The sequence below is a fragment of the Anomaloglossus baeobatrachus genome, chromosome 12 (genome assembly GCF_048569485.1).
Source record: "Anomaloglossus baeobatrachus isolate aAnoBae1 chromosome 12, aAnoBae1.hap1, whole genome shotgun sequence".
Classification (NCBI taxonomy): domain Eukaryota; kingdom Metazoa; phylum Chordata; class Amphibia; order Anura; family Aromobatidae; genus Anomaloglossus; species Anomaloglossus baeobatrachus.
The window spans coordinates 62,450,310-62,471,171 of record NC_134364.1 but is presented as its reverse complement, the minus strand read 5'-3'; the positions used below and the strand labels follow the sequence as shown (position 1 = coordinate 62,471,171).

The window sequence follows — 20,862 nt, the reverse complement described above, 5'->3', positions numbered from 1 at the left end:
GGCAGCTACGTGGTCTAGTCTGCACACTTTCACGAAACACTATCAAGTGCATACCTATGCTTCGGCAGACGCCAGTCTAGGTAGGCGAGTCCTTCATGCGGCGGTTGTCCACCTGTAAGAGGGGTCGTTTTTCGGCTCTTGTTATCGAGGTATTCTTTTACCCACCCAGGGACTGCTCTTGGATGTCCCAATTGTCTGGGTCTCCCAATGGAGCGACAAAGAAAAAGTGAATTTTGTTTACTTACCGTAAATTCCTTTTCTTCTAGCTCCTATTGGGAAGACCCAGCACCCGCCCCTGTTCCCTTCGGGCTGTTGTTCTTTTGTGTACACATGTTGTTCATGTTGAATTGTTCTTTTGGTTCATGGTCTTCAGTTCTCCGAACATCCTTCGGATTGAATTTACCCTAGACCAATTTATAAGTTTTCTCCTTCCTGCTTTTGCACCAAAACTGAGGAGCCCGTGGTCCACGGGCGGGTGTATAGGCAGAGGGGAGGGGTTACACTTTTTAAAGTGTAATACTTTGTGTGGCCTCCGGAGGCAGAAGCTATACACCCAATTGTCTGGGTCTCCCAATAGGAGCTAGAAGAAAAGGAATTTACGGTAAGTAAACAAAATTCCCTTTTTTTCTTAATTATGTAATTGAGCTGTTAAGATCTATAGGCCAGACATAGATCTTCCTGAGAATCTACCTCCTTTAGCGTAATTTAAGGGGTCGTTACCAGTGTGAGACATGTAATGACAGACTGTCTGCTCTCCTGATCTACATGTCTCACAATGGTAACGCCCCCTTTCATTTAAAATGATAAATGTGGGTCTGCTTGTGTGATCCCAGACTAAAATCGTCTGTTTGATCCCCCTCCCCGGGTCTTCTCCTTGTCAGACGTCTGTCCATGTGCTAAAAATTGTAAACTCTTTGCACGTAATCTTTCTATTACAAATAAGTCCCTTCTGTGTCCAGCCCGACGGTGACCACAACACTGAAAAACCTTGGAGCACTTTATAGACGTCAGGGCAAGTTTGAGGCTGCTGAAACGCTAGAAGAAGCCGCGATGAGGTCACGGAAACAGGTACGTGGCAAATAGTGGTGTGGTGATCTCATTGTGAGCGCTTCATCTGTGACCCATTTGTTAGGCATTGACACGCTTAAAGGGGGCAATACTTATCTAGCTTTGAAGCCGTATGGAAACACACTGGGAGGGGGGGGGCATCGATCCATATGACGCTCCCCCAGTGCACCTATAGCTTAGTACGAGCACCCTAAAGCTTCCCTTTAAATATAAATCAAGAAATTTACAATACATAATAAAATTACATTTCTTCGGCGCTCCATTGGGAGACCCAGACGATTGGGTGTATAGCTACTGCCTCCGGAGGCCACACAAAGCATTACACTAAAAAGTGTAAGGCCCCTCCCCTTCTGGCTATACACCCCCAGTGGGATCACTGGCTCACCAGTTTTCTGCTTTGTGCGAAGGAGGTCAGACATCCACGCATAGCTCCACTGTTTAGTCAGCAGCAGCTGCTGACTATGTCGGATGGAAGAAAAGTGGGCCCATATAGGGCCCCCACCATGCTCCCTTCTCACCCCACTTGCGGTTTGTAAGGTTGAGGTACCCATTGCGGGTACGGAGGCTGGAGCCCACATGCTGTTTTCCTTCCCCATCCCCCCTCAGGGCTCTGGGTGAAGTGGGATCTTACAGGTCTCCAGGCACTGAGACCGGGCTCCATCCACAGACCCAGAGAACCTGCTGGATATGGAGCTGAGTATCGTCAGGGACAGGCCCTGCTACATTAAGGTACTCTGTGTCCCCGGGCAAGCGCGCACACACACACCAGCATTGCTGGGAGTGTTAGTGCGCCGGGGGCAACAGCGCAGAGCGCTCGTGCTATTAGTCACTACAGCTTTGCTGAGTGACTTTATGTATTGGGAACTGCCGCGCCGGCCGTTGCTGGGTGTTTTTTACACTGTGGCGCGGCTGGGACTTGTGGTGCGCCGGGGACCTCCGCGCTGGCCGTGCACATGGACGGCCGCGCTTATTACTAGAGTCCCCGGCTTTGCGGCCTAGTTTTCGTTTCGTTCCCGCCTCCAGCCCTGCCAGTCAGGGGAGAGGCGGGACGCTGTACAGACAGTCAGCGCCGAGGGCTGGAGTCTGCTTTGCATTCTCCAGCCCCCTTCACTGGACACAGTGGGACGCCAGTTTCCCGCTCTTGTCTGGGGCACGCCCACGGCCCGCCCCTCGTCACACGAGCTGGAGAAGGACGCCGGCAGCCATTCCTGCACGCAGTCCGAGCTGGGGAACGGAGACATGCTCTGGGCAACCACTCACAGGGCTCTGGCGACCACACACCCGCGTTATAGGCGGGCGGTAAGCAGCACCTGAAGTGCTGACCCCACTAAATACCGAAGTGTCCATTTGTATTTTCTGCTTGTATGCTATACACTGCACTGTAGGTCGCTATCTTTGGCTATATGCCCTTCTAGATGGCGAGATAACAGCAGCAAAAACGCAAGGGTGCTAAGGCACAGGTTTTCTAGGCTGCTTGTATTGCATGGCTGAAGTGTTCATTTGTACTTATGCTTGTATGCTATACATTGCACTGTACGGTCGCTACTCTTGGCTATATTCTCCTAGAGGGCTGGACAACAGCAGCAAAAAAGCATGGGTGCCAAGGCACAGGCTTTATAGGCTGCTTGTACTGCATGTGCTGAAGTGTTCATTTGTATATATGCTTGTATGCTATACATTGCACTGTACGGTCGCTACTCTGGGCTATATTCTCCTAGATGGCTGGACAACAGCAGCAAAAAAGCAAGGGTGCCAAGGCACAGGCTTTCTATGCTGCTTGTATTGCATGTGCTGAAGTGTTTATGCTTGTATGTTGTACATTGCATAGATGACTAGAATACAGCAGCAAAAAAGCAACACAGGCTTTCTATGCTGCTTTTCCTGCATGTGATGCTGTTCCACCGGCAGGTTCCACTGACCCCCCATTGTGTGCAATGCTCCCCTGTAGCACTTGGTCAGCCGGGGTCTCTACTAGAGGTGGCCAAAGGAACCACCTGTGAACCCTGTCCAGGGACAGGGACGGAGATTGTCATGGGATGGAGACTTTGCAGTCCAGACAGGCCATGGGCAATCTTGATTAATGCTCCCTGGCCACCCTCATTTGGAACGTACTCAGTGCTCCGGGGGGGTCCCAGGCATTCCAGGGTGAAGGCTCTGACACGGACGGCAGTCCCAGACAGCCTAAGCTAGCTCGCTGGGTACGACACTCGGCTTCATCACTGGTCAAGGTCCCAGCAGGACGACTCTCTGTATGATGAGGCAGACGTAGCTGATCAGGGCTTTGGTCCTGACACCGCTCTCAATCCGGATACACCGGATGGTGACGCCATAGTGAATGATCTTATAGCGTCCATCAATGGAATGTTGCATATTTCTCCCTCAGCTCCCCCAGGGGAGGAGTCAGCTTCACAGCAGGAGAAATCCTTTTTCAGTACTCATGCGTAGATTGAGTACTTTTTCTGACCACGCTGACTTCAGAGACGCAGTTCAGAAACACCACGCTTACCAGATAAACGTTTTCTACAAACGTATTAAGGATGCACGTTCTCCCTTTACCCTGATGTGGTACAGCCCTGGACCCAGGGTCCAAAGGTGGATCCCCCAATCTCCAGGCTTGCGGCTAGATCCATAGTTGCAGTGGAGATGGGAATTCACTTAAAGATGCCATTGACAGACAGATAGACCTCTGGTTGAAATCTCTGTGAAGCTATCAGCGTGTCGGTTGCTCCGGCATTCGCAGCCGTATGGGCACCCTAACCTATTTCAGCTGGTCTTGCGCAGCTGGTCTTGAGCACATGTACATCTGTGCCGCAGGTGGTGTCCTTAACCTCGCAATGTCTGCATTGCGACTTACCCTAGTAATGCTGTCCTGGGGGGACAGTCGAGGTTGGTCCTTCCCAGGCTCGGGCAAGTCCCAATTGTCCTCGTCTAAAAGGGCTCAAAAGGCTCAGAGGGGCTCAGATTCCGGCCGGGCTCATTCACGCCCAAGGAAGGCAGCAGGAGGAACCGCTACCAAGGCGATCTCCTCATGTATTTCAGCTCTCTCTCCCCGCATCCGCGGTTGGTGGCAGAATCTCCCGCTTCTGGGTACATTTAGCTGCCACAGGTCACAGACCGGTGGGTGAGAGACATTGTGTCTCACGTGTACAGGATAGAGCTCTGTTCTCGTCCTCCGGCTCGATTCTTCAGAATCCCCCCCCCACCGAGCCGATGCTCTTCTGCAGGCAGAAGGAGTGGTAATCCCTGTTCCTCTTCAGGAACAAGACACGGTTTTTTCCTCCAATCTTATTGGGGTGCCAAAAAAGGGTGGCTTTTTCCGTTCCGTTCTGGACCTAAAACTGCTCACCAAGCACGTGAAGGCCAGGCGGTTCCGGATGTAATCCTCCGCTCCGTCATTGCCTCAATGTCTCAAGGAGATTTCCTAGCATCAATAGACATCAGGATGCTTATCTCCTCGTGCCGATTGCTCCAGAGCACCAGCGTTTGCTACGTTTCGTTATTGAAGACGAGCATCTTCAGTGCGTACCACTGCCCTTCGGTCTGGCGACAGCCCTACGGGTTTTCACCAAGTTCAGGGCAGCAGTGGGAGCAGTCCTGCACTCTCAGGGTCACTCTGTGATCCTTACTGGGCGATCCACTTGTCAAGGCACCCTCTCAAGAGGCATGCCGACACAGCCTGAACGTGGCGCTGGAGACTCTCCAGAGTTTCGGGTGGATCATCATCTTTTCAAGGTTACATTGGGCACCGACCCAATCGCTGACATATCTGGGCATGGAGTTTCACACTCCCTCAGCGATAGTGAAGCTTCCGCTGGACAAGCAGCGGTCACTACAGACGGGGGTGCAGTCTCTCCTTCAAGGCCAGTCACACCCCTTAAGACGCCTCATGCAGAGGCAGTCACTTTCGCGCAGTTTCATCTGCGTCCACTTCAATGGGACATGCTTTGCCAATGGGTTGGGGAGTCGACGTCCCTAGAAAGGAACGTTTCCCTTCTCAGACGGTCAAGGACTCTCTCCAGAGGAGTCCATCCTTCAGATCAATGTTCTGGAAATCTGGGCAGTGCATCTTGCCCTGCAAGCCTTCCAGCAGTGGCTGGAAGGAAAACAGATCCGAATTCAGTTGGACAATTCCACAGCGGTGGCAGACATCGCCCACCAAGGCGGAACACGCATCGCCAAGCCTACCAGGCAATCCGGCGGATTCTGATGTGGGTGGGGGACAGAGCATCCACCATATCCGCAGTTCACATCCCGGGCGTAAAAAATTGGGAAGCAGACTTCCTCAGTCGCCTGGGCATGGACGCAGGGGAATGGCCTCTGCACCCAGTATGGTGTCAGGAAATCTGTAGCCGCTGGAGGATGCCGGACGTCGACCTAATGGCGTCTCGGCACAACAACAAGGTCCCGATTTTCATGGCGCGGTCTCACGAGCAAAGAGCTCTGGCGGCAGGCGCCCTAGTTCAGGATTGGTCGCAGTTCCAGCTACCCTATGTGTTTCCTACTCTGGCACTGTTGCCCAGAGTGCTACGCAAGCTCAGCTCCGCTTGCCGCCGCGCCATCCTCGTCGTCCCAGACTGACCGAGGAGGTCGTGGTCCCGGATCTGTGGCATCTCACGGTCGGCCAACCGTGGGCACTCTCAGACCGGCCAGACTTACTGTCCCAAGGGCCGTTCTTTCCACTGAATTCTACGGCCCTGATCCGGACTGTGTGGCCATCGAGTCCGAGATCCTAGCGTCTTCAGGATTATCTCAAGACGTCATTGCCACCATGAGACGGGCTAGGAAGCCGACGTCTGCCAAAATCTCCCACAAGACGTGGAAGTTATTCTTATCTTGGTGCTCTGCTTAGGGAGTGTCTCCCTGGCCATTTGCATTGTCTCCTTTTTCCCCCCTTCCTGCATCTGGATTGGGAAAAGGTTTGTCGCTCGGCTCCCTTAAAGGGCAAGTCGCAGCGCTGTCGGTATTCTTTCAGAAGCGCCTAGTACGACTTCCTCAGGTACGCACGTTCCTGCAGGGGGGTTATCACATTGTCCCTCCGTACAAGAGGCCGTCAGACCCATGGGATCTGCACAGGGTATTAATTGCTCTCTAGGAGCCGTCCTTCGAGCCTCTGAGGGTTGTTTTCACTTTCTCGACTTTCACAGAAAGTGGCCTTTCTGGTAGCGGTCACGTCTCTTCGGAGAGTGTCCGAACTAGCAGCGCGGTCATCCAGAGCTCCCTTCCTGGTGTTCACCAAGATAAGGTAGTGCTGCGTCAGATCCCAGAGTTTCTCCCTAAGGTGGTATCCCCTTTTTATCACAATCAGGATATCTCCTTACCTTCCTTTTATCCATTTCATCGATATGTAATGGCTTTGCATTGTTGGATCTGGTGTAGAGCACCCAGAATCTACATTCCCACACGGCGCTCCTGCGCCGCTCGGATGCACTCTTTGTCCTTGTCACTGGTCAGCGCAAGGGATCGCAGGCTACAACATCCACCCTGGCTCAATGGATCAAGGAACCAATCCTTGAAGCCTACCGTTCTACTGGGCTTCCGGTTCCATCAGGGCTGAAGGCCCATTCTACCAGAGCCGTGGGTGCGTCCTGGGCATTACGGCACCAGGCTACGGCTCAACAGGTGTGCCAGGCTGCTACCTGGTCGAGTCTGCACACTTTCACCAAACATTATCAGGTGCATACCTATGCTTCGGCGGACGCCAGCCTAGGTAGAAGAGTCCTGCAGGCGGCAGTTGCCTCCCCGTAGGGGAAGGCTGTCTTGCAGCTCTAACATGAGGTATTTCTTACCCACCCAGGGACAGCTTTTGGACGTCCCAATCGTCTGGGTCTCCCAATGGAGCGCCGAAGAAGAAGGGAATTTTGTTACTTACCGTAAATTCCTTTTCTTCTAGCTCCTATTGGGAGACCCAGCACCCGCCCTGTTGTCCTTCGGGATTTTTGGTTGTTTTCGGGTACACATGTTGTTCATGTTGAATGGTTTTCAGTTCTCCGATGTTACTTCGGAGTGAATTTGTTTAAACCAGTTATTGGCTTTCCTCCTTCTTGCTTTTGCACTAAAACTGGTGAGCCAGTGATCCCACTGGGGGTGTATAGCCAGAAGGGGAGGGGCCTTACACTTTTTAGTGTAATGCTTTGTGTGGCCTCCGGAGGCAGTAGCTATACACCCAATCGTCTGGGTCTCCCAATAGGAGCTAGAAGAAAAGGAATTTACGGTAAGTAACAAAATTCCCTTCTTTACTTTATATAAACCATTTGTTTTGTTTTGTTTTTTTGTGTAGTTTGCATTGATGGGATGCTTCTGTGTTGTGGCTGTAGTTGCATGCATTCATCAGTCCATTTTCAGCGTCACTTGGGGAGTTTTGTGCTTAAAGGGAACCTGTCAGGTGCAATATGCACCCAGAACCACGAGCAGTTACATAGGTTGAAAAAAAGACCTAGGTCCATCTAGTTCAGCAAGTTCTGGGTGCATATTGTTAATCTCTGCATCTAGTAGCATAGATGGAGATCGTTAGAAAAAGTATTTTCTTTGTCGCTCCATTGGGAGACCCAGACAATTGGGTGTATAGCTTCTGCCTCCGGAGGCCACACAAAGTACTACACTTTAAAAAGTGTAACCCCTCCCCTCTGCCTATACACCCTCCCGTGGATCACGGGCTCCTCAGTTTTATGCTTTGTGTGGAAGGAGGCACACATCCACTCATGCATTCTCATAACTTAGTTGTCGGTTGGAAGAAATGTGGACCCCCACGGGGTCCCCGGCATGCTCCCTTCTCACCCCACTATGTCGGCGGTGTTAAGGTTGAGGTACCCATTGCGGGTACAAAGGCTGGAGCCACATGCCGTCTCCTTCACCATCCCTTATGCGGCTCTGGGAGAAGTGGGATCCTGAGCGGTCATCCATTTACTGGGACCGTGCTGCATCCGCAGCCCCTGGTGGAACCTGCCGGACCGGAGCCTTTTCAACCCCAGGGACCGGGCCCTGCTACTTAAAGGTACTGTGTGTCCCCTTCGGGGACTGTACAGGGAGCGCACCTTCTTCCCGGAAGCCGCGGTAGTCGTAACACTGAGGAGACAGGTGGACTTCCGGGCCTGCTTGTCGGGCGCGGCCTCAAATTTAGTCCCCGGCTTCACCGCGGCCTAGTCGCGAAAATCCCGCCCCTGGGCCTGCCTGTCAGGGGTAAGGCCGGGATTACCGACATGATGTCGAATGTGACGGCTGGAGCATCCTACATGTCTCCCTCCCCCCTCACTGGCCACTGTGGGGACCCCAGACGGTACCCATTGCGGGTACGGAGGCTGGAGTCACAGGCCGTCTCCTTCACCATCCCTTATGTGGCTGGGAGAAGTGGGACCTGAGCGGTCATCCATACTGGGACCATGCTCCATCCGCAGCCCCTGGTGGAACCTGCCGGACCGGAGCCTCTTCAACCCCAGGGACCGGGCCCTGCTACTTAAAGGTACTCTGTGTCCCCATTGGGGACTGTACAGGGAGCGCACCTTCTTCCCGGAAGCCGCGGTAGTTGTAAAACTGAGGAGGCAGGTGGACTTCCGCGCCGACCGGGCCTGCTGGTCGGGCGCGGCCTCAAATTTAGTCCCCGGCTTCACCGCGGCCTAGTCGCGAAAATCCCGCCCCCGGGCCTGCCTGTCAGGGGTAAGGGCGGGATTACCGACATGACGTCGGATATGAGGGCTGGAACATCCTGCATGTCTTCCTCCCCCCTCACTGACCACTGTGGAGAACTCAGACTCCCTCTCTTTGCTGGCGCCGCCCTCGGCCCCACTCCTCCCCTGAGAGCTCCGGCGGCCATTGTCTGGCATTCTGCCGGTGGGTGCTTCTCAGGGGACCTCAGGGTGAACACAGCACCCGGTGCTGGTCCCCCTAGGGTGCCGGATACATATGTATATATTATATATATTTCTGTTCGGACAGACTGTATACCCTTTGTTCAGGGGTGCAATCACATTTACCTTCAGTGGTCACTCTCCTAGGAGACAACAGGCACAGGTTTTTCTCGCGGTCTGTACCTCTTGTGGGGTTATGTTACCTGCGGGATCCACCTACCCTCACTGTGAGCAATGCTTGACTCCTGCCTCGCTTGCTCAGCCGGAGCCTTGGGCACTGGTGGGCCCCTCGGCTCATGTAGACCCCCCTGCTCCCCCTGAGCAGGCTGCAGGGACAGAGTCACCGGTGTTGGCCCTCAGTCATTTTCATATGATGAAATGGTCTTCTAAGCTCCTTGAGGCATTGCAGTCCAGACCGGACCTTTCACAGGCCCTGGCCCTGTTAGCCTGTTTCATCCAGGCCCCGCTTGGTTAGCGCCGCAGCGCGCTCCCAGGTTGAGCCCTAGGTCTCGGTGGAGGACTCCTGCCCGGACCGCAGTCCAAGACCGGCTAAGCGGTCTCGCTGGGACTCTTCCCCCGACTTCCTCACGCTGCTAGGGTTCCCAGCTTGAGGACTCTCAGGAAGACGAGGCGGACGGGGGAGCTCAGGGCTCTGGCCCTGACTTCACTTAACCTTGATACTCCTGAGGGGGACGCCTTAGTAAATGATCTTATCTCGTCCATCATCCAGGTGCTGGTTCGCTCTCCTCCGCCTCCTCCTGTAGAGGAGTCGGCTTCTCAGCAGGAGAAACACCAGTTTCGCTTCCCCAAACGTACAATACGTTTTTTGATCACTCTAACTTCAGGGATGCTGTCCAGAAACCCGGAGCGGTCCCGGACAAGCGTTGGGTTAAACGTCACACTGACACGCGTTACCCCTTTCCATCTGAAGTCGTTAAGAGTTGGGCTCATTCTCTCAAAATGGATCCTCCGGCCTCCAAATTGGCTGCTAGGTCCGTTGTGTCTGTTGCAAATGGCTCATCCCTGAAGGATGCCACTGACAGACAGATAGAGCTCTTGGTGAAGTCCATCTATGAGGCCACGGGCACGTCTTTCGCCCCGGCCCTTGCAGCCGTGTGGGCTCTCCAAGCAATCTAGGCTTGTCTGAAGGAGTTTAATGCTGTCACATGGAATTTTGCTCCGCATGTTCCGTCTTGACTCTCGGGCATCAGCCTTTTCGTCCTGCGCCATGAACGCCGTCCGGGTCTCCACTAGCCGCACGGCTGTAGCATATGCTAACTCCGTGGCAGTTCGCAGGGCCATGTGGCTGCGCGAATGGGAACCAGACTCTGCTTCAAAAATGTTCTTAACTGGTTTACCTTTTTCTGGCGACCGTTTATTTGGCGAACGAGAACGATTGGATGTTATTAGGGAATCCAAGGGAAAGGTCTCTTCCTTACCCCAGTCCAAACCTAAGAGACCTCAGCAAAGAAAAATCCCATCGAGGTTTCGGTCCTTTCGTCCCTCCGCCAAGCCACATTCTTCTTCGTCCAACAGGCCGGAGAAAGGCCAGAGGAACTCATATGCGTGGCGGCCCACGTCACGACCCCAATAGGCCGCAGGGGGCACTGCCTCCAAAACGGCCTCCTCATGGCTCTCGGTCTACCCTAGCCGCATCCCCGGTCGGTGGCAGGCTCTCCCGCTTTGACGGCGCCTGGTGGCCACAAGTTCAAGACCGATGGGTGAGAGACATTCTGTCTCATGGTTACAGGATAGAGTTCAGTTCTTGTCCTGCGGCTCGTTTCTTCAGAACTTCTGGGCCCTGCTCAGGTGGCGTGTCAACACGTTGCTCTGGTGACTCTCCAGGGACAAACAGCTCTCCCTGGAGGCGGGGGTGCAACCACTTCTTCGGAGTCAGTCACACCCATTAAGGCGCCTCATGCACTTCCTGGGGAAGATGGTTGCAGCTAGGGAGGCAGTGCCGTTCGCAATCCAAGGCGGTACTCGCAGTCGTCAAGCCTTCCAGGAAGTCCGGCGGATTCTGCAGTGGGTGGAAACCACAGGCTCCACCATCTCCGCAGTTCACATCCCGGGCGTAGAAAACTGGGAAGCAGTCTTTTTTCAGTCATCAGGGCATGGACGCGGGGGAATGGTCTCTGCACCCAGAAGTGCTTCAAGAGATCCATCGTCCCTGAGGAACGCAGGTCGATCTCAAGGTCCCGGCCTTCATGGCACGGTCTCAGGATCACAGACCTCTGGCAGCGGACGCTTTTGTCCAGGATTGGTCGCAGTTTCGACTGCCTTATGTGTTTCCCCCTCTGGCGATACTGCCCAGGGTACTACGCAGGATCAGGTCCGACTGCCGTCGCGCCATTCTCGTCGCCCAGACTGGCCGAGACGGTCGTGGTATCCGGATCTGGGGCATCTCACGGTGGGTCAACCGTGGGCACTTCCAGACCGCCCAGACTTGCTGTCACAAGGCCCGTTTTTTCCATCTGAAATTCTGTGGCCCTCAACTTGACTAAGGGCCATTGGTCCCTGACTCCTAGAGTCTTCAGGGTTATCTCAGGATGTCATTGCCACCACGAGACAAGCCAGGAAGCCAACGTCCGCCAAGATCTATTACAGGTCTTGGCAAGTCTTTTTATCCTGGTACGCTGACAACGGCTTTCCTCCATGGCCGTTTACCTTACCCACATTCCTTTCATTCCTACAATTTGGAATGGACAAGGGTTTGCCCCTCGACTCTCTCTCTAGGGCCAAGTATCCACGCTCTGTGTTTTTTTTTTTTTCTTTCAAAAGCGTCTAGCCAGGCTTCCGCAGGTCCGCACGTTCCTGCAGGGGGTCTGCCACATGGTCCCACCTTACAAACGTCCGTTGGAACCCTGGTATCTTAGCAGAGTCCTGACGGCTCTTCAAAAGCCGCCTTTTGAGCTGCTGCGGGATGTCTCTCTCTCCCGTCTTTCACAGAAAGTGGCCTTCCTGGTGACAGGCACATCTCTTCAGAGAGTGTCTGAGCTTGCAGCACGGTCATGCAAGGCTCCCTTCCTGGTTTTCCACCAGGATAAGGTGGTTCTTCGTCCTGTCCCGGAATTTCTCTCTAAGGTGGTATCTCCTTTTCATCTAAATCAGCATATCTCCTTGCCTTCCTGTTGCCCTAATCCAATTCACCAGTGTGAAAAGGTTTAGCACTCCGGTTCTACGTGTCTTGCACGGCACCCCCTGCGCCGTTCAGATGCGCTTTTTGTCCTTGTCGCTGGCCAGCGTATGGACTCTCAGGCCTCCAAGTCGACCTTGGCTCGGTGGATCAAGGAACCGATTCTCGAGGCCTACCGTTCTTCGGGCCTTCCGCTCTCTTCAGGGCTGAAAGGCCATTCTACCAGAGCTGTAGGTGCGTCCTGGGCATTGCGGCACCGGGCAACGGTTCAGCAGGTGTGTCAGGCAGCTACGTGGTCTAGTCTGCACACTTTCACGAAACACTATCAAGTGCATACCTATGCTTCGGCAGACGCCAGTCTAGGTAGGCGAGTCCTTCAGACGGCGGTTGTCCACCTGTAAGAGGGGGCCGTTTCGGCTCTTTTTATTGAGGTATTCTTTTACCCACCCAGGGACTGCTCTTGGATGTCCCAATTGTCTGGGTCTCCCAATGGAGCGACAAAGAAAAAGGGAATTTTGTTTACTTACCGTAAATTCCTTTTCTTCTAGCTCCTATTGGGAAACCCAGCACCCATCCCTGTGCCCTTTGGGCGGGTTGTTCTTTTGGGTTATGGTCTTCAGTCTACGAACATCCTTCGGATTGAATTACCCTAGACCAATTTATAAGTTTCCTCCTTCCTGCTTTTGCACCAAAACTGAGGAGCCCATGATCCACGGGAGGGTGTATAGGCAGAGGGGAGGGGTTACACTTTTTAAAGTGTAGTACTTTGTGTGGCCTCCGGAGGCAGAAGCTATACACCCAATTGTCTGGGTCTCCCAATAGGAGCTAGAAGAAAAGGAATTTACGGTAAGTAAACAAAATTCCCTTCTTTAAAGATCCTTTTATGATATGCTAATGAGCGCAGGGACTAGTCACAAGGGCGTTATTTCCCCTGACTAGTCCGCCCTCATAGCATGTTAGCATGCCCCTGTGGGCTATTCAATGTCCATTGCCATCGGCGGTGATGCGCGTACCTGTCCGTTGTCACAGGGTCAGTGTTCATGATGAAAAGTCCCAGGAATTGCAGTCATGCGTACTAGACCTCTCTGAAGCCAGAATGCAAACACCCGGCTTCATAGTGCACATGACCGGAAGTGCTGGGACTTCTGATCATGCACACTGACCCGAAACCCAGCGCTTGCAGCGGTGACAATGGACACAGGTACGCACGACACCGCCGATGGCAATATCAATTGAATAGCATGTTAGCATGCCCCTGTGGACGTACTAACATGCTAAGAGGGCTGAATGATAGCAGTAACTAACTGCCATGCGACCAGTCCCTGCGCTCATTAGCATATCATAAAGGATCTTTACTAATACTTTTTCTAAAGATCTGTGTTTGCTGTTAAATGCTGTCACAGTTTGGCAGGGATTAGCAATATGCACCCAGAGCTGCTCGTGGTTCTGGTTGCATATTGGACCTGACAGGTTCCCTTTAAATAACCCAGTAATAAACCAATATCAAGGTATAGCGGCAAAAAGTAATAAAAAGTTACCAAGAAAATGACAGTTGGCCAAGCCTCTTTGGTGAACGCTGTCCAGCTGCATATTACTGTGAAGCTTTTATTGTAATACTTCATTTCACCTGCAGGGTGCACTGTAGGGGAAAAGGTGCAGCCGGCGGCAGTGATCACCTGATCACCGGTTTACCTGCAGATCCTTCCCTTATAAAGCACTTTATTATTATTGGAGGACCCCGGGAGAGACCTGTGACGACTTGTATAGCATTGTTGTTGCATCATATCAGCTGCATGGATCACGTGTGTCCTCTATGGTGTCCGTGTCTTAAGATGCATGCCTCCTGGGAGGAAATCCGTCTTTCCTTTCCAGGCTTTGACGTTTTGTACGTCGCTTTCCTGCCTTCCTTACTTACATCTCAGGGGCTTTTTCCTTTTTCACTTGTAACGCAAGGGTCCTGTCTCACAGGGACTAGACAATGTCCACAAGCAGCGAGTGGCCGAAGTGTTAAACGACCCAGAAAGCATCGAGAAAAGGAGGAGCCGAGAGAGCCTGGACGTGGTAAAGTACGAGAGCGGTCCTGACGGAGGGGAGGAAGTGAGTATGAGCGTAGAGTGGAACGGGGTAAGTGCAGTACACAGTGCGGGCAAGTAATGGCCGCCAACACCCTTCCTAAATCTCATGAGTGTGATCTGCATGCGACTATAATCTGTAATGTAATAACCAGAATAATATCCAGCAATCCTCCCGCCTGGTGCACTGATCTCTCCGTAATCTCTCATCTGACCTCCTCTCCTCCTCCTCACATGCTGATTGACTGTCCCGGATTATCCTTTTAGCCAAACCGCCATTATTAGGGGTAGATCACTCTCCTTTTTAGGTACCACTTTATCCTATTTTGTAGATTTCATTACCATTCACAGCTACAGATATGGTATCTCTTATGGAAAATGTTTTTGATTTTTATTTTGTTTTTTAGAATTTGACAGCAAAATAAAAAATATACTATAACCCCCATTATCCAGCAAAGTTTAACGGTGGGGTCCATTGCAAAACTACATTTTTAGTCTATGCTCTGGATATTTGTTTTACTGAATAAGAGATTGCATGGCTGTGCGGAGATTCACATCTTCAAGGGGATTCACATAAAAGGCAAAAAAAGCCTTCTGTCTTATTGCCTAGTTCAGCTCCAAAGTGTGTGTGTGTGTGTGTGTGTGTGTGTGTGTGTGTGTGTGTGTGTGTGTGTGTGTGTGTGTGTTTATATGTGTGTGTATAATACATATATAATGTGTGTGTGTATAATACATATATAATGTGTGTGTGTGTGTGTGTGTATATGTATGTGTATATAATAAAAAAATCGGAGCTCAACAAGACATATTGTCTTAATGTAATTTTCTGGTCTGATGTTAGTGACAATACCATAGTCCTGGGCAATGGCATTAAGGCATATCAAATATATATATGTATATGTGTATATATAATGTATATGTATGGGTGTTTAATTTTTTTTTTGTGTATGAATATAATATATATTTATATTAATATGGTATTGTCAGGCATATCGGACCAGGAAAGTGGGCTGAGCATGCCCTGAGATCTCTTCACTAGTGACAAGTGAGAACTATAATGCTCGGGTGCTCGATGCACATGATTAGAGTACCTGAGTATAATGGAAGGCCGTGGGATGATTTCCCAGAAAAAATGCTCGCGTTTCCTATTGACTTCCACTATACTCGGGTAAGAGAGTTACACCCATCCGAGGATCAACTGCTCATTTAATGGCGTGTCACCAGATTTTTGCCCCCCCCCCCATCTGAAAGCAGCATAATATAGAGACAGACCCTGATTCCAGCGATGTGTCACTTACTGTCATTTTGATAAAATCACTGTTTTCTCGGCTGCAGATCTAGCAGTTAAAAAGAGCTCATTAATATGCTAGACTACCTGGCAGCAGCCAAGTAATCCTGTAATAATCTGTTGATTACGGTGATTTTATCAAAAACTCACTAAGCAGCTCAGTAAGTGACACTGCTGGAATCAGGGTCTCCGCCCCTACATTATGTTGCTCTCAGATTAGTTGTCAAAAATCTGGTGACAGATTCCCTTTAAGAGTACTTGGCACCGGAGTATAGTCATGCCTGCTTATCACTATTCTTCACACTTAAAGGACACCTGTCACTTCTCATAAATAGTTAATTTCTTTACTTGGTGTAAAAGCCGCTCTTCTCCTGAATCCAGCATTGTATTACTTTTGTTCCTGCCCCTTCCAATTCCTGGCCTCCTCGGTCTTTCTGGTCTTATTAAAGTGGGTGCGGCCTGTAGCTCCTGAGTAATGATGATCGCGTTTTTAAAATACTCGGATTGGCGATACTCGTAACGAGCACTGTCTAATACTCGCGTAGTCGTTCTGAATAGTGCGTGCAATGCAAGTCAATGGGGAAAACCCGCAAAATAACGAGTAACCCGGCTGCTGCACGATCTGTGTGAGTAGTGAATACTGCAGAATTCATGTTGCTCGTTACATTGCGAGTTTTCCCCATTGACTTGCATTGCACACGCTAATCGGAATGAATGCGCGAGTATTAGACAGTGCTCTGCACGAGTATCGTGAATCCCAGTATTTTGAAACTCGCTCATTACCTCTGAGGGCTGCTTCTTGAGAACCACACCCAGTTGGCAAAAAAAAAAAATATATCTCTGGAATAGAGAGGCACAGGAATAAAAGAAAAACGCTGGATCCAGGAGAACAGAGGCTTTTACACCTGGTCTAAATTATAGCAAGTGGCCACTCCTCTTTAAAAACGGGGATCGCGCATGCTTGGCCTCTTCTTTTTTGGGCACCATGATTTTCTCTCAGTACAAATTCTAGACGTCAGAGCCTCGCCATTAACTTATCCTTTGGGATGTCATATCTGTACTATATCTTACCAATATCTTTTTGTATTAATCTTTCCTTTTAGCGGTATTAACGAGGAGATTTGCATGATTTTTTTTTTTTGATTTTTTTTTTTTTTTTTTTTTGTGTGCACAGTTCACATCCCATGGTTATACACAGTCCCACAATAGAAGATGCGGTCTTTCTTTTGACCACCCATAAATGGGTAATCCCAGCTCTGCTCACTATTATATTGGAAGAGGGAGCGGGATTGGAGATTTTCACATCAACAGATATCTGCTGGTTCATAAATTATGTCCTCTGCCCCTGCAAAAGCCGCTGTAAGGCACCAGGAGCAGCCACTGTAGAGATCATTGTGTAGGAGCGGTCTGTGAAGAGACATCCCCCTTAATATCTTGTTTGAATTAATACCAAACCTATTAAGGCGGAGGGCATTAAAGGGGTCCGATAGTTTGCATTTTTGGTATGTGCACCCCATCCTTTCCCACGGAGCTTTAGTACTGCAGCGGCTGGAAGATCACATCCTGCATCCTTAAAGGGAACCTGTCATGTCGGGTTTTTTTTATATTAAATTGCCCCCAATTTTGTTTTAAATGATGCAATGTGCATTACTAACGTGATTTTTAAAAAAAAAAAAAAAAAATTATTTATCTTTAAAAAAAGACTTTATATGCTTAGGTTAATGCAGTACATACCTTAGATATCAGTCATAGGGGCGGAGCTTTGCTGGAATCAGTCACTGTCACTCAAGTTTAGGCAGGATTCTTTTTTTTTTTAATATTTCTTTATTGAATTATATGTATATACATAATCACATCACTCCAGATCTGGTATTTAACATGGATACTTGATACAACTACCAACAGAATAATGAAGTACAAACACCAATATTTTCATGTCTTAAGTTTAGAGTTCCGTGCCAGTAGCACAAATTTTTATTTATTTTTGTTTTACTTGGTCACGCCCCCAGCATTGTAACTGATTACACTACAGGTCCTTCAACATCACTTCTCTGCTGAGCTCCACCCATTAGTCACATGATTGTGACATCAGCACAGGTCCTGCACAACCACTTCTCTTCTGCCGGTTACCATAGGTCCATGGTCATCACTTCTCTGCTGAGCTCCGCCCATTACGGTCACATGTTCATAACATCTGCACAGGTCCTTCACCACTACTCCTCCAATATTGAGCTCCGGAGGTCAACATTGGAGAAGTGGTTATGCAGGACCTGTGCTGATGTCACGAACATTTGATGTAATGGGCGGAGCTCAGCAGAGAAGTGATGGTTAAGGACCTGTGATGTAATGAATTACATGCTGGGGGCGTGACAGAGTTAAAAAAAAAAAGATTTCTGCCTGAACTTGAGTGAGTGATCCCTGCAAAATTTCCCTCCCCTATGACTGAAACCTAAGGTATTTACTGCATTGACCCAATCATATGAAGTCCACATTAGTGATGCACATGGCATCATTTAAAACGCATAGGGGGCCATTTATCATAAAAAAACAAAAAAAAACCCCCTACCTGACAAGTTCCCTTTTTAATCTATACTGGAAGACTGACTTAGGATGGGTTCCCATTGTTTTTCTATATAGTATAGATGCCCATTTAAAGGGACGGGCTCTCTGATGTAGCGGTAGAACATCCTATTCACGCTCTTCCTTGCTGTTTCCTTTCCCCGGACACTCAATCAGCATCGTATCCACTTTTTGCACAATTTCCTATAATAATCAAAGCCTGGAATTGTGCGGCATGGGCCTCTGCCTCGTATATTCTGCTGATTCATAAACTGTGTACTGTACTCTTCCCTTCATTTCTGCTGGACTCCGCATGTTCTGTATTAAATGTCTTTGCCTAACGTGCGAATATTGTATAAGGGTCATTAGAACAGTATTTCTAGGTCTGTCGCGGCCCCTTTTATGAAATTAACCCTTAACGTCCCCCCCCTATGATGTGCTATTAACTTATGGGGCCGCACTTACCAGAATGTGATGTTGGAAACGACGACTCTTCTGTTAGCCGGGGGCGAAGGCGACACGGACGATGCAGCCAGAATGTTATTTGTGACCCTCGTATGACTCCCCAACCTCATCTGATCTTTTATTGTGACACCTTTTTTTTTTTTTTTTTTGGGTTACATCATTTTTCATTTTAATTTTTTTTTTTTTTTTTGTGTGTTTCGACGAAAAAGTACCACATCCCATATACTTTGTGTTGTCATTTTATTACAGCATTTTCTGCCTGCGATCCGTTCCTGCATGACTTTGTAAGATGCATGATGTGTGTCGGCTCCTTCTTTTTCACGCGCCAAAGCTCGACCGTGAAAATTTTAGGTGGGAGTTAGATTTAGGTGGGGCGATCGCCTGTAGTTAGGAAAGTAAGAATACCCGAAACACCATCGCTGTATGATCGCTTGGTCTGACCATTGCACTTTTGACCCCCTTAAAGCTGCTGTAGAGGGCAGTATAACCAGAAAAAGCCCCCTTTTAATGCTCCTTTTAAGTGTCGTCACTCAAAGGGGAAGGGTCTGTACCTGCACTTGTGCCATTGGGGGGGCACCTTTTAATTGTGCAACCTGCAAGTCTTCATTTTAAGAGGTTGTCCACTACTTTTTCATTGATTGCCTATCCTTAGGATAGGTCATCGATGACTGATCGGCCGGGGTCCGACGCCCCACCACTGAACAGCAGTTCAGTCCCGATGGCGGCAGTAGGGAGCCGGAAATGCTCAGCATCTGCTGCTTCGTCTTTTGGCAGCAGCCGGGTACTGCATATCCACCTGCTATTGATTAGAATGGGAGGCGGATGTGCAGTACCCACCATGGCCACTATCAGGAGACGGAGCAGCGCTGGAGCAGAGCGTTTCCAGCTGCCACTGCCAGGACCGAAAACAGCTAATCTGCAGGGGTGCGGGGTGTCGGCCCCGGATAATCAGACACTGATGACCTATCCTAAGGACAGGCCATCAATGTCAAAATAGTGCATAACCTCTTTAAGGACCACACTCTGCTCCCCTTCCTCTGTGTAGCCTCGTCGGCCAATACTACGGACTGTCTCCCTTTTGCAGCTGCGCTGCTTTTCCTTTACAGTACCAATGAGCTGACGAAAGCTTTATAGGGTACGCAGTACTAAATCATTCCCCTGCGTTCTCCATATTGGAGTGGTTCCTATACCAGCTGGCGTGCACTCATTATATGCCATCACTTTCTAAGAGTGGAATACCCCTTTTAGTGTTATTAAAGGGGTTGTCTTGTGACTATAACTCCTTTTAGGCACCAGCCCAGCAGCTTCACTAATCGTCTGCATTCCGCAATCATTTCTGCCGCAGTTTACAGCCTCCCGGAGCAGGAGTATGCAGACTGTCATCATCCACATAGGAAGTGCAGGGGGTTCCTCTGTTTTAGGGAGGTGCCTTAGAAAAAAAAATCCGTATGCAAATTATGGACCCTCTGCATGGCCACATTTTGCTTCTATACGTGATGTGATATCCGACCTCCGATCATCACAGATAAATATCCCAAAATTCCTACCCCTGAAGCATGATCGACTAGCCCTGATCACCATCCTTATCACAAAATGCTTCTTTACTCGTTGCCTTCCATTCTCACCACTTCTTTTCGTTCTTTGTTTTATGCATGCACGTTAATGTATTCATTGTGTGTAGTCCCCATTGGTGCAAAATCACTTATAACAGTCCAAAGAATATCTGTCTCTTAGTTAAGCACTAAATTGCCATCAGCCCTCCTCCACTCCATCCATTGAGGGACCGCCAATACCAGGTGGGGGCTCCAGTGTGTCTCAGAGGGGCTGTATCAATTTCTGTATGGTGTAATTGTGCCTTTTATAGGCTGTACTATATGACAATGTGGGGAAAACAGAATATTTTGAAGCGCTATTTCCATCTCTAAGATCCTATCCCAATATGTAGTAGGTGTAGTAGTAATAGCAAATGCCTCCAATTAGAAATATAGTATAGTTCTCCTGATTACCTATGTCCCTTACATCATGTGCAGGGCATTGCAGCAGCTTAGGTATCCCATGGTTATGGTCACATGCAACTGTCCTTATATGAAAGGTATCCATGGTTACGATCATTCATATAAGGACAGTTGGTAGTGGTAGTAACCAGATACCTAAGCTACTGCAATGCCCTGCACATGAGGTAAGAGACATGGCTAATCAGTTGAACTATACTACATTTCTAATTGGAAGAATTTGTTAATCTTATTACACCTATGACGTATTAGAATTGGATCTTGGAGCTGGGAATAACCCTTTAATATTCGGATCATATATAGATGACCTTGGATAACTACATCCATGATGTGACTGCTATAAGTGATTTGTATTGTGACTTTTGGCTCTTTCTCCCTTTGCTAATAGATGAGATATTTAGCCTTTTACAGTATGCTGCCT

At 49.6% G+C, this 20,862-nt stretch overlaps 1 protein-coding gene across 7 annotated transcripts in view; it reads left to right on the top strand.

The window, feature by feature from the left end:
- Positions 1-20,862, top strand: part of KLC1 (kinesin light chain 1) — a 97,429-nt gene that overhangs the window by 53,412 nt on the left and 23,155 nt on the right. For 3 of the 7 annotated variants that reach the window (XM_075329560.1, XM_075329564.1, XM_075329565.1), the window contains exons 12-13: positions 960-1,068; positions 13,999-14,169. In XM_075329560.1, coding sequence (XP_075185675.1) covers positions 960-1,068; positions 13,999-14,169 — 280 coding nt within the window. The remainder of the gene's footprint in view (positions 1-959; positions 1,069-13,998; positions 14,170-20,862) is intronic. The other 4 variants (XM_075329562.1, XM_075329567.1, XM_075329563.1 and 1 more) reach the window with 3 other exon arrangements.